The following is a 14068-nucleotide window of genomic DNA, read 5'->3' as shown; positions in this document are numbered from 1 at the left end:
GCATATACACGAGGAGCTGCTGACAATGATTATTTTAAAGAGGGAGACTTAGATTTTCCAGTTATCCTTATGTACTGTCTGAATTTTTTATTATGAGGATATATGAATTTCATATTCTAATCTTATTTTATAATAAAAAGACAGTTGTTTAAAGTATATAACCTTTGACCCTGAAATTCCATTTCAAGGACTTGCTGCAGTTAGAGAACTGCAGACATATTTTCTAAGAGGTCCTCTGATAACTGTTAATGGCTAAAATTTGAAGACTACTTAAATTTTTTCTATCACTAGAGAACTGGTTCACTAGATACATATTTACATTCATACATACATAATGTCCATAATAATTAAAACTGATTTAGAGCTATATTTACTGACAGGAAAAGATGCATAATATTCTTGAGAGAAAAAAAAGTAAGATCATACTAGATTTCATTAATCTCTACTTACATTCATAGCATTATCTGTGAAGATGATAAAGAAAATAGTAATTGTCTCCTAAGAGTAGAGTTAGGGCTTTTAGTTTCTGTATACATTTTTGGACTATGACTATGAATTTTCTATAACGAACCTGTATCACTTTTATAATCAGAGAAAAAAAGCTATTTTATTAAAAAAAAAATAAGAACTACCTTGAATAGCATGGAATGAACGAACAAACAAAGAAACAGCAAGCATACTAGTATGTACAGGTTTAGCTTCAATAATACAGCCAATGTGGAACTAAAGATGGAAGTAAAGTTTTTCATTGCTTGGCCTTGAATGATAAGGCTACCCATAAAAGTACCACAAAACATTTTGGATAAAACCTACAAAGTGAGTTATAATTTCAGCACTAGGGTCCAAAAATCTTTCACTGAATTTTTCTTTTGTTTAGAATACATTACTTAACCCAAACACTTCATTATCTCCCTTGCCCTTTGTGTGGCATATGGTATGCCCACCACTCCTTCTAAAAACACTCTGGGGTTTTTCTCCAAGTTGCTGTGTACAGCCAATAAGCTATACACTGCACAAATCCTGCTGCACAATGGGGTTGATCCTGAGTTTTCTCCTCCTTCTCAGGACTCAACTTATTGGCCTCCTGGATGGACATCTTTTTCTCTACATTCTATCCTAGGACCTCTTCTCACTTCTACACTTTCCCTAGACAATTTCAAGATCGCTGGAAGCTTCAATTACCTGGTAACTCCCAAGTTTATCTCTACCCAGATCTCTCTCTTGAGTACTAGACTCATGTTATCTGCCTAATGGACATTTTTTAGATGTTTAACAGGTACACAAAATTCAATACATCAAAACACAAACTTGCTCCTCTTCCTGTTTTGGCTAACGGTGTGAATGGCAATATCCTGCTGTTCACGCCAGAAACCTAGGCCTTATCCTTGGTTCTTCTTACTTCTTCCTCTCTCACATCCAAGAAATTAACAAGTCCTATCAATTGTTCCTCATTCCCTCGGTCATTTCCTAATTCAAGCCTCCAGCATCTCTCACCTAGGTAACTATTACATTCTCCTAAACCCAGTTTCCTGTAGTTATTCTGAATGTGTTGCCAAGCAATCTTTTTGTTTGTTTGTTTGTATGTATGCTTTACTAAGCCAGGCAATATTTTTAAAATCTGAACTTGTTACTATCTGCTTAAAATCCTACAAATGGTCCCCATTGTCTTCAGAATAAAGTACAAAGTCCATGACATGATTTCCAAGACCCCACTTACTTCTCCAACTTAATTTTTTATACCTCTCACCTCACCTGTTACTACTCTCTAAGATCTGGCACTGAAATTCTTTCAATTCCCTCTATCTTTCCTTCCTATCTCTACAAATGCTACTCAGTGGTGGCTGGAGAGAGCTTTAGCCTTCCCTCCTACAACATGACATAAAAGTTCCTGAAATCTCTTCAAATAAATAATTTAAGTTAAAATTTGTTTACTACACACCATAAAACCCCTACCACACTCCCTTTTAACCAGATAGAACCCCTTCCTTTATAAACAATTTCAGGAACCAGATGTTACCCCTCAAGCCTGCACAGTAACTCCCCAACCCTCACTCACTCTTATGTACTGCCCCTTCACTTGTGTAACTTCTAATTATCTTTCAAGTCGCAACTCAAATATCATCCTTGAGCCCCCAAGAGCAGATCAAGTACCCATATGCAACCTATATATTTTGCCGATCACAGCCCTATTCCACTATGCTCTAATTACCTTTTTACTTGCCTGCATCCCTCAAAAGTCTGTAAGTTCCCTAAGGACTTATACCATGGCCTATTGACTGCTGAATCACCCGTATCTGGCACAGAACCTGGCATATTACAGATATTCAGCAAATAGTCACCAAATAAATTAAAAACATTAAAAAATTTTTTACCAAAAACAAAACAAACAACTACAACTAAAGAGAACAAGTACACCAAAAATATTCAATACCTGTCAACATTTGGCAATGTGCCAGGAACTGAGGGGAACACAATTACTGCCCTAGAGGAAATCTATAATATCTAACCCATAAACATTCACCAGAAAGACCCAAAGGACATATAAACATTAACCACATATACACTGAAGTAGTTACACAATACATCTATGAAGGACTAAATATGTTGTGTGGAGTGAAGAGGGAATAATTGGAATTGTACGTTAAGATAAAGTAGTTAGGATTTCTGAACCTAAATGTTAGAACCTACTTCAGTTGGGGGGAAAAATTTCCAGCACAAGGTGCTGCCTGAGACAAAGGTCAGAATGGTTGTCTGATTTGATGGAGGAACAAATGTATTAACCTGTATTTCAGAATCACTGCAATGGACGAATGTGAACAATGTCCTGGGAATAGACAGTCTAGTCAGGTCTCACAAAGGACTAAGATCTTGGTCCTAAACCAAAGAAAAGGTAAAGCTACTCAAAAGTGTTCTCAGCTGCTTTGAAAAGTTTGGTGGTTTCTCAAAAAGCTAAACATAAGAGTTAACCACACCTGAATATAGCCCAAGAGAACTGAAAACAAATATCCACACAACCCAAACACTGAATGTCATAGAAGCATTATTCATAATAACCAAAAAGTAGAAATAACACAAATGTCCACCAACTGATGAATGAGTAAACAAAATGTGGTATATCCATACAATGCAATATTTATTCAACAATAAAAGGGAATGAAATACTGATACATGCACAACATATACACACTGTATAATTCCATTTATATGAAATGTCTGGAATAGCCAAATCCATAGAGAAAGAAAATAAATTAGTGGTTGCCAGGAGCTGGGAAGACGAGGATGTGCAGTGATGGCTAACTGATATGGGGTTTCTTTTTGGAGTAATAAAAATGTTCTGGAATTAGATAGGGGTAATGAGTGCATAGCCTTGGGAACATACTAAAAGGCAGTGGATTGCACCCTTTAAAAGGGTGAATGTTATGATATGTAATATATCTCAATCTTAAAAAAAAAGGGGTTCTCAGCATTTTTTCTGCCATAACACATCTGAAGGACATAACATAATTCCATCAGTAAAGGCAGCTTACTACAGCAGGGACTGGTTTTGTGACTTTGACAACAACCATACTAAAGAATCTTGAGAATCATGACACTAACGGGTCTTCAAGTATTAAGATCAAAATAACAGCTGAAGGTCACTTTTTTAGTGACAACATCAAGAACTGCCTTGAAGTAACCAGAGATATCTAAAGACAAAAAATATCTTAGTAGTTTCTAAGTAACAAAGAGATGACCAAAGCCTACCTAAGCTGGTGTGAAGGAAAGAATTTACAAATTGTTCTGAAGGAAGAAAGGACAGTAGGATTTTCATTCTCTAGCAGCAGCTAAGAACAGAAAAAGAATAAAAAAAGAATAAAGAGACAATAAGGATTGGATTCAACAACAAAAGGCACTACAAGAAAGATGACACCAGTCACAGGGATAGTATCTATTTATCAACACTGATTTGGCACATACAGTTCCCAACTTACATATGGGTCACGTTTCAAATGTTTTATAAATCATAATTCTGAACACCTTTGCTAAGAGAAATAATTTTTGAAAAAGTAGGTAAGTTTGCAAATGGCCTATAGTAATTTATCATAATCTGTCATTATTTCTATTTTCCTAGCTGAAATCCAGGATGCTGGAAGCCATCTCCCACCTCCCTCCCATCTCTTCACACATCAGATTCCAACAAGAGAAATTCCCCCTTCAATTTGCTGCCACCATCTTACAGCATAGAAAATTCTGGCTCCCCACTCCTCGTGGAGGTGAGACCAAGGTAGAATCATTTGCTATCCAGAGCTGTAATCAAAATGGAGTTCTGCCATGGCAGCTTTACATATGATAGATAAATTCTTAAGTCAGACAGTTGAATTTCAGAGGCTGCCCGTACTGTGATTCAGCAACATTCTTGTGATGGAAAACTGCCACACAGAGAATTAAGGTGTTCACTGTGAAGTAACAGAAACCTCATCATGTCCAGTGGGTACAATGGACCATCTATAGTGCGTGTACCTAATACAACACATACAACAAGAGCTCAAAGGCAAAAAGGTGTGGGGAGGTAACATGTGAGAAGAAAAAATTCAAATACACAAAATTTGCTGGGGTCTGTAAGAACACAATAAAAAAGCACCCTTCTTTATCCCAGTCCTTTTAAAACACCCTTTCTGATGAGATCTTCCCCATCTTTTAAGAGTCAAACAAAATGTTGACATCTTTGAGAAGCTTTCCTTGAAAACCCTACACAGTTGGGACTTTCCATCTCTGTGTTCCAATAGCACCTTGTATTAATTATAGTGCTGATTAAATTGCTACAGTTTATTTACATTGATTTCCCCAGTAGATACCTCCTCAAATAATGGAATATTTTACTCATCTTTGTATTCCCAATACTTTGGACAGTGCTTGGCACATAAAGGGGTCCAATAAATATCGGTTAATGAATGACTGAATGGATTTATTCAAATGTTGAAAGAACCAGCAAAAGTAAAAATCAAATGAACAAATCCCAAATGAATTAATTTAATTTGCCAGTTTTGCTACTAAGAAAATGGAATTTAAGCATGAAACCTCCAAGTGGCCTAACCAGTGGATCTGAATGCACTGAATATCTAAGGTAGATAAATTCAACAGCAAACAGATATAAAGTGCATAGTAAATATTCTGCTTGTCCCTTTCCACCATATTTTTCAAAATAAGGAATACTCCTTACTGGGCATGCAAAATCTCCAGCAATGGGTATACATTTTGTATTTGGCATTTCTGACATCTAAAGAAATATTTAAATCAAACTGAACACAGATACATAGTTCAGTAATATTCAGAAGAAAAACTATTAGATTCCTCCAGGGGAAGTAAAGGGTTCCACCAAGTTCTGATCATAATTAAGGAATTAAAACTGAATTAAACCCAGCCACCCCATCCCTCCCACCCCCCACCACTCCAGCAACCCTCAGTTTGTTTCCTGAGATTAAGAATTCCTCATATTGGGGCGCCTGGGTGGCTCAGATGGTTAAGCATCTGCCTTCGGCTCAGGTCATGATCCCAGAGTCCTGGGATCGAGCCCCGCATCGGGATCCCTGCTCTGCGGGGAGCCTGCTTCTCCCTTTCCCTCTACTGCTCCCCCTGCTTGTGCTCTCTTGCTCTGTCAAATAAATAAATAGCATCTTAAAAAAAAAAAAAAGAATTCCTCATATTAGTGAGATCATATGATACATGTCTTTCTCTGATTGACTTATTTCGTTTAGCATACTACCCTCTAGTTCCATCCATGTCGTTGCAAATGGCAAGATTTCAGGGGGTTTTTTTTGATGGCTACATAATATTCCATTGTATACATATACCACATCTTCTTTACCCATTCATCTGTTGATGGACATCTTGGCTCTTTCCATAGTTTGGCTATTGTGAGCTGCTATAAACATCGGGGTGCACATACCCCTTTGGATCACTACATTTTTATCTTTGGGGTAAATACCCAGTAGTGCAACCTGTACCTCTGAAACAAACAATACATTATGTGTTAAAAAAAAAAAAATAGTAGGAAGGGAAAAATGAAGGGGGGGTAATCGGAGGGGGAGACGAACCATGAGAGACTATGGACTCTTGAGAAACAAACTGAGGGTTCTAGAGGGGAGGGGGTAGGGGGATGGGTTAGCCTGGTGATGGGTACTAAAGAGGGCACATATTGAATGGAGCACTGGGTGTTATATGCAAACAATGAATCACGGAACACTACATCAAAAACTAATGATGTATGGTGATTAACATAATTAAATTAAATTAAATTAAAAACTTATCGAAAAACCACACACAAAAAAAATAAAACTGAATTAAAGCTCCAATGCAGACTGAATCAGAAAAGTCCCTTGCGCTAGCCACTTAAATAATTCTTTAAGTCAAATTCTCAGGTTCACAGGAGTGGGAGCAAGCTCTAGCCCATAAATCCCAACATCTGAAGAGATAAAGATGATGGATAAGACAGGTAAAGTAGCTGGTAAGTCTTTGGAAGTTGACCTAACTTCTTTTAGGCATTTGGTGAGAACCCACATTAAGACATGACACTAAGAAACATAAAAGTGTATCACTGTCTAAAGTAAAATTTGTTTTAGTGGTTGTTTACCTCATCTTGCAAAAGTATTACATTTTATATTCATAATTTTTACTTTCTGAAATCATAATACTAGAAAAGACCTTAAAAATTATCAACTCAAACCCTCTAATCTTACAAATAAGGAAACCAAGGTCTACAAAAGGCAAGTGACTTACCCAAGGTCATACTGGTAATCGGAGGCAGAGTCTGAACTCAAACTCAGTTTTCTAGTCTCCCCAACCTAAGAGTTTTTCCCACTAGATGAAGAACTTTATCTTAACATGCCTTAATAGAGTTTGGTTCCCCCTCCACACACGTATGTATATGTGTGTGTATATTTGTAGACATACACATGTATGTGTGTATGTATAGATATACCCACATATCTACATACACACTTGTTGCACTTGAAAAAAACCAGGGCTGTTCAGAAGTGTATTTAAAAAGTATACCAGTTAATTGAAAAGCCTAGTCCTACGATAAGGTATTCATGTTTTCTGAATGACCCACTAAAACACCAAATCTCCATGTCTAGGTTTATATTTATTTAATATATTAATTATATGAAGCATAATGGTTAAGAGCATGGACTCTGGAGTAAGAGACCTCTTTGTAATCCCCTAATTGCAGCTCTGACATTTAATTAGTTGTCTAACCATGGGCAAATTTAACCTTTCTAACAGTTTAACCTTTCTTACAGTTTCCTCACCTGTAAAACTGAAAAACAGAACTGACCTGATATGGTACTCGGGTATGGTACTCGGAAGGATTAAACAGATGATGAATGTAAAGGGCTTTACCGAGGACTTAGTTCTTACTCAATAATTTAGCTATTATCGGTATTACTGCCTACTAATCTCTGGATTGCCTACAAAAGTGCCCCAACAAAGTTCTCTTTATATTTCTCACTCTCTCTCACATAAACACATACACAATTCCAATTATATATTATCTGTTCTTCTGAACATAGAATGCAGCAAACTAAGAACACTTCAAGAAAATTCCTTTTGCTTTTCTTTTTTAGAGATCAAACTCTAGTTATCTAAAATTGATTTTTAAATTCTAGAAATGTCCATTCCCTATAATAAGAGTTTAGAATTTAAAAACACAAATTGTTTTCTGTCTTCTTGCACTTTTCCATTCTTTCGAACAAAATGAGTTTGGCTGCCTAAATTCTGCAAAGAGGAAACGCAACTGACTCAGAAAGAAAATGAATCTCCTTGCTTCCTACTGAGTACCCTTTTGGTGTTCAGACACAAAGGACACTCTCTATCTCATTTATGGTGACAGTGACAGCAAATTATTTCCAAGATTTATTGTGCATTTATGTTTTAATTCTAATAGAATCTGAAATTAACACAATTATAAAAGGCCCTTTTTCCATATATATAATCATGCCTCAAATAAAGTATTTCCTCCTTTCCCACACTCCTTAAAATGCAGAGTTTATCATAAGTGTAGGATACTAGCAGGAGAGTATTAATAATTCTTTAAGTCAAAGAAATGACCTTTTGAGCTGTTTTATTTCCTAAAAATAATTTAAGAAGCTAACTCTTCTGGTCTAAATTCTCTTACTATGTATTCATGTTCTGTGATGCTTGCTGAACAACTGAAAGGATACAACATTTACGTACGTTCATTTTAATAGTCAATTATGTCTAAACAAAACCTATTTTATTGTAAATCTCAGGATTCTCTTTGAAGGTGTTATTGTCTGGGTTCCTAGAGTACTCAGAAATTTCAGTTACAGAGTGTATAATTTAATTGGAAAGTAAATCAATACTAGAAACAAATTATTTCATCATCATCTTTTTACAAAAGATTAAACAGCCACAAATTTTATTTTACCAGGACTAAAATGCATTAAATTACATTTCACTGACATAAGATCAAAAGAACCTCATAAATACAATGCTGTATTTTACCAGAGTGAGGTTATAGGAAGCCAAACCAAAAATATTCCCTCTGGAAAACAAAAACTGTCTTAAGTAATTTTAAAACTCTCTTCACATTTGATCCTTTTTTATTTTTTTAAATTTCATCCTATAAACAAAATCATTAAAGGTTGCTGGAAAACAAGCCCAAAGAATTATAAATAAAGTTATTTTTTTCCAAAATGCAATGCTACTTTTTAGCTATCACAAATGACTAAGAAATGTTCACATACTATACATTTAGCTATTTTTAAATTATATAATTCTTCTAAAATTATTTTTGGTCTAAATTAAAACCTAACCATGAGATATAAAATGTGGTTAAAAGTACCTCTTGCCAATAAAAAATATCATAGTTTTAAAACAAAATATAAAATCAAAGTTAATAAACTTATGCTTTATTAGCTTAAATTGGTAATTTATGAAAATAGAACTGGCTTCTCTCAGAGAGATTAACAATAATTTAAAGTCACCAGAATTTTATAAAGCAGATGACAGACTAGTCAAATGTACTACTATGTCTAATCTCATGGGATTGGGGATTTTCTGAATATGTCCCCAAATTACATAATACTGGGGGAAAGGGAGATGGTTTAAGGCTTTTGAAAAATATTATATGAGAAGGATAATTTTAAAAATATGTCAGAATTCTTCAATGAAAAATATAAATGCAAGTCAACAGTAGGTATCTCCAGACGCTGATTTCTCAAATGTCACCAGATTATCCATCCCACTAAGTACTTTTAAATACATGCAGCACACAGAGTATCAAGTTTTCAAATCTGTATCTTTTGCAGATATCTGTACTGCTTTAACTGCTGCATATAAGCACTGAAATGCACGTACCAAATTTATTAGAATCACTATCTTCCTTTAAGAGTCCCTTTTAAGTTATTTTAAAAAGATATCTTACTAAATCTAAGAAAAACGTTGAATAAATATAACTTCTTTTTCCAATCCAGAATATTAAAGTATTTATAAATATGGCTCCCCCCAACTTACTTCAGCTTTATGAATGGTTTCATTTTTTTAGTGCTAATACAGTTCTGAACATACCCTCCTACCTAATTTGGGGGGGGGGGGAAGCAATTATTTTAAACCTGGAACAGCAGCTAACAAATTAACAGTGATATTCAAGTAAACCTACTTTGTTTACACTGAAACCTAAAGATTATATAATAAACTCTGAAATTATCTTTCCAGCAATTTTCTGTACTGTCAAAGGCAACAGAGACAACATACGTTTTTACAAGAGGAAAACAAGGAGTTAATAAAATATATTTTCCCCTCAACTAAGAATTGCCTTCTCTTTTGTCAATATTACACGACATTCATCTACTGACAAAGGAAAAAATGAACACTTCACTTGCCTGTTTAAGAAACTAAACTGGGAGCATTACCAGTCATAGACTTAATTAAGTTATTTCTAGGGGAAAATATTTAAAGCAAAGAGACTATTTACAGTTCATTGCCAACTACTAAATTTTGGGGGAACAGGCCTGAACAAGATAGTCCCTATTTGTCCCTTGCCTTTTTCCCCACCACCCACCCTGCACCAAACCCCCATTGTTCTACGTAAAACTCACAGGTTAATGATATCTAAATAGCAATTGCTACATTTATGTTACAGATTATCACTATGAAGAACTCTTCAGCATCACATTTACTTGCTGCTTTCTTTCCCCCAAATAAAATCCAAATTTGGTAATAAATCAATCACAAACTGGTGGGGGAAAGGATCACAGCTTCTCTTCCAGACTGATGGATGTCACTCGAGAGGCGTGAGGAAATCCCCCCGAAGGTTACCATAATAAACTGAGCCCCCCCCGAAAATCATTTAAACTGACGTTTTACTACAATTTTTTTTTAAATCTATAACCGAAACCCTTGAAAAGTATACAGCCCATGGAGTAAAAGCTCCTTTTCCCTATTAGCCACCAAAGTAGAACACAGAGGCAGCAGCACGCAGAATTTCGCGTGGGTCTGGATCCCTCGTACACCACTTCCTCCCCAAACCTGGCTGGCAGGGCCAGATGCCGGTGTCGAGGAAGTGGGAGACCCGCACGCCGGCGCCCCACTCTCCCTCCGGGCTACCTGCCTCGGCCTGCGGAGCGCCGCCCAGCGCGGACACCGGCACAGACACAAACACTCACCCATCTTTCCTCTTGGCTTTGTAGACGTGACCATAAGTGCCTCGGCCAACTTTGCAGCCCTCGTATTCAAACAGGTCCTCGACCCGCTCCCGCTCGCTGCTCAGCTTCACTTTAAAGTCATAGTCCATTGTCACAGCCTCCGGGGCCGGGGAGCTGGGTCGGGGGGCCGGGGGACAGGGGTGGGGACCGGGGAAGCACCGGCAGCCGCAGCCCCCGGGAACCCGCCCGCTCTACACCCGGCGGCCGCAGCACCAGCCCGACTGATGCGGCAAGAGCAGAAGGCCCCGCGAGAGCGCCGGGGACATCCAGGGGGACGGCGGGGCAGAGGCCGGCCGGGAGGGTGGGGGGACGGGGAGGTTCCCCCGGGCGAAGGAGAGCAGAGGGACGAGGGCTGGGGGTGGGGAGCGGCGTCTCTGCCCTTGTCCCCGCGGGCTCCCGGGGCGCCGGCTCTCCTGCTCGCTGCTGCCGCGCGTTCTGCTCCCGCTGCGGGGAGCGGCGGGGCGGCCGCGGCGGGCTCTCCTCCTCTTACACTCGCACTCACGCCTCACCCTCTCTCACACACACACGCTCACACTCACTCACTCACTCTCTCTCCCATACACTCAAACAGAAAGGCAGCGCCGCACAACAGCCGGTACCTCCTCAGAGGAGGGAGGGAGGGGACTCGCGGAACACGGCCACGGCTGTCGCAAAAACGTCGCGAAAGATCGGGTTGCCTCCGGGCCTCCCTGCAGCCTGCTCAGCGGCGCCGGTCTGGCCTTGCCGGGGTCCGCACCTCGAGGACCGGGTGGAAGAAGCAGGGTACCCACTGCTTAAAGCTGTCGCCAGACGCACCACGTGGACTGTCCCGACGGCGGCCTGGACCCCAGACTACAATGCCCAGAATGCACAGGCCACCGTCGTTGCCGCCCCTTCTATGACTCCACCCCACACAGTGGTAATACGGGAGCGTTGCATGCTGGGATCAGTAGTCCAAGGTGAGATAAGTTTCAATCGCTTGAAGGAAAAATAATTTTTTTTTCTTACTGCAATATCGCTAGAGTATGAGTTGGGCCATAAACTTAACCAGAGAAATTTACGTGCGAGGGAGGCTAGTTTGCATTAGAAGCACATTTTATTCCACTTCCGATCTCCAGATGTTAAATGGTATTATCATTACCGAAAAAAGTCTATATATTTGTAAACACCTCACAGACTATTACTTGGCGTATTCTTGTCGTTCACAATCTGATAAGGGCTGCACAATAATACCAACATAATGACACACAAACATGAGTGAAAGTGAGATTCTGGATTTCAGCTCAGGTCATGATCTCAGGGTCATGAGATCGAGCCCCACCTGGGGCTCTGCACTGGGTGTGGAGCCTGCTTAAGACTCTCTCCCTCTCCCTCTTCCGTCCCTTAAAAAAATTGTATAGTTTTAAGATGTACAACGTGTTGTGTGTGTGTGTGTGTGTATGTCTGTATACACACACACACACATACATACATATATATATATATATATATATACAGACATACATAGTGAAATGATTACTATAGTCAAGCTAATTAACAGTATTCTTACTGTCAGTAATCCTAGGGCAGGAAAGGAAGCCAGCCTTGGAAGAGGGCAGAGAAAGGCCTGCTTCCCTCTCCAGAGCTAGGGTGAAAGAGGGATCTGAACTCCAGGTTGGGAGAATATGATGGTTTGAGGTAAGCAGAACACAGCATCAGGATGGGGAGCTAAGGAAGAGATAGACCTTAGGGACGTGGAGGGGAGCTTGGTCTATGTCTTAGGAGCAGTAACATCTAATACCCAATTTAAGGTTTTTTCCTCTCTGTGTGGTAATGCCCTTCTGTTATCCCTAGGCTATCAGCCTGGTCTTAGCTGTGTCCATGCTTGGAGGAAAGGAGAGGGAAGCAGCCCAAGACTCAATTATGAAAGATAAGAAGTGGCCTGCAGAGCCAAAGCCATGAACTAGGAAAGACTGGGCACATGTTAGGTTTCCAAAAACTTGAGGAATGGAATCTGTTTTTAGAATGGATTTCCGATAGATCAAAGGATGAGGGTTCATACTTAATTGTTACTTAGATGAATTGAACATATCAGGAACACGGAGCTGTCATTTCAGTTTGATTTTCAATTTCAGGTTATACTGGTATCACATGTCTCTTTACACGGTCACTGGAAGTCATGATGGTGCAGAGTTTATGACCCTCGTTGGTTTGTGTTCCAAACAATGTGCAAATAATGCTCGTGCTTTTCATAAATGTGGTTTTATTTACATTCTAAATTTAACATCTCCAGTCTTAACATGCCTCCCAAACACCAGCCCCACATTTCAACTCCTCCTGTTCAGCCTAAGGGAATATTCTGCTGTCATCTCAAACTTAAAATTTCTGAAAATGATCATTCCGTACCCCAAACGTCCCAAATCCAGTGAATAGCAATGCCAAGAGACAGACATTCTGTTGTTTTACTGCCAATCCTAGGAGTTCAGGCCTTCATTAGCTGCACATTGTCCTTCATACTCATGCCAAATATTCTTTTGTCTGGCCTGTCCTCAGAGGCTGGTTGCTTCCTCATACCATCTCTGACCTTTGCAGTCCTACCCATCCTCCAAGGTACAACTCAAATGCCTAACTTAGTTATGAAGCTTTTCCTGGTTCTTACAACTGAATATGAACCCCCTCCTTTTTTTTTTTTTTTTTTTTTTTACTCCAGCCCTGGTGCCATTATACTTTATTTGTAACTCATGTAGAAACATCACAGCTACTTTGTATTTTAGTCATTTCTTTTATGTACTTAAAAAAATACGTCCTTTAATGAACACCTTAATGGCTGAGTCTCTGACTTACTCATCTCTGTATCTCTTAAAGTGCCCAGAACATAGTTTGCATAATTATATTTGATTAGCATGTGTTGAATAGATTGATTCCTATAAAGGTTGAAATGGACCTTAAGTTGGGGGGGGGGGGACAGTCATTTTAAAACATTTAACATCTTACCTCTGTCTTGCCTCTGAATGTGTATTTTTTTGCAGTGTGGAAAAGAATTTGGTGCTATATATATCATGATGTATTGATGTGAAAGCCCAAGTGGGTCTTCTCAGAGTTGCTCACTTCTCAATCCCTACCACTTTTGTTTTCTCGCTCGATATTAGAGTGTGCTTTAAGCAGAAAGTTTCTAACCTTCCTTTCTGCAGGTGGAATATTCATCATCTTCATCATCAAAAAGCACATATTAAACATCTACATTTGAGTAGTGTTATACACAAGAAAGAACAGGTTAGGTCAATCAACACTCTAGCCTTTTAAATTTTTTCAAAGAAAATACTGATGCAAAATTTCTCAGTTAACCCCATATGCATCCAGAATATAATTTTAAAACTTGGAAACAACCAGAACCAAAAAGCACT

At 38.8% G+C, this 14068-nt stretch overlaps 1 protein-coding gene across 5 annotated transcripts in view; it reads right to left on the bottom strand.

Annotated features, from left to right (window-relative positions):
- CDK8 (cyclin dependent kinase 8) overlaps positions 1–11300 on the bottom strand; it is a 140770-nt gene extending 129470 nt beyond the window's left edge. For all 5 annotated transcript variants that reach the window (XM_028107086.2, XM_028107094.2, XM_028107104.2 and 2 more), the window contains exon 1: positions 10668–11300. In XM_028107086.2, the coding sequence (XP_027962887.1) occupies positions 10668–10795 (128 nt within the window). In that variant the 5' untranslated portion in view covers positions 10796–11300. The remainder of the gene's footprint in view (positions 1–10667) is intronic.
- Between the last annotated feature and the right edge of the window lie 2768 nt (positions 11301–14068).

Source organism: Eumetopias jubatus, unplaced genomic scaffold (assembly GCF_037043125.1).
Source record: "Eumetopias jubatus isolate StellerSeaLion01/CBP00866 unplaced genomic scaffold, mEumJub1_p1.0 scaffold_3, whole genome shotgun sequence".
Classification (NCBI taxonomy): Eukaryota; Metazoa; Chordata; class Mammalia; order Carnivora; family Otariidae; genus Eumetopias; species Eumetopias jubatus.
The sequence above is the reverse complement of the archived record's forward strand: the minus strand, read 5'-3'. Positions and strand labels throughout refer to the sequence as shown.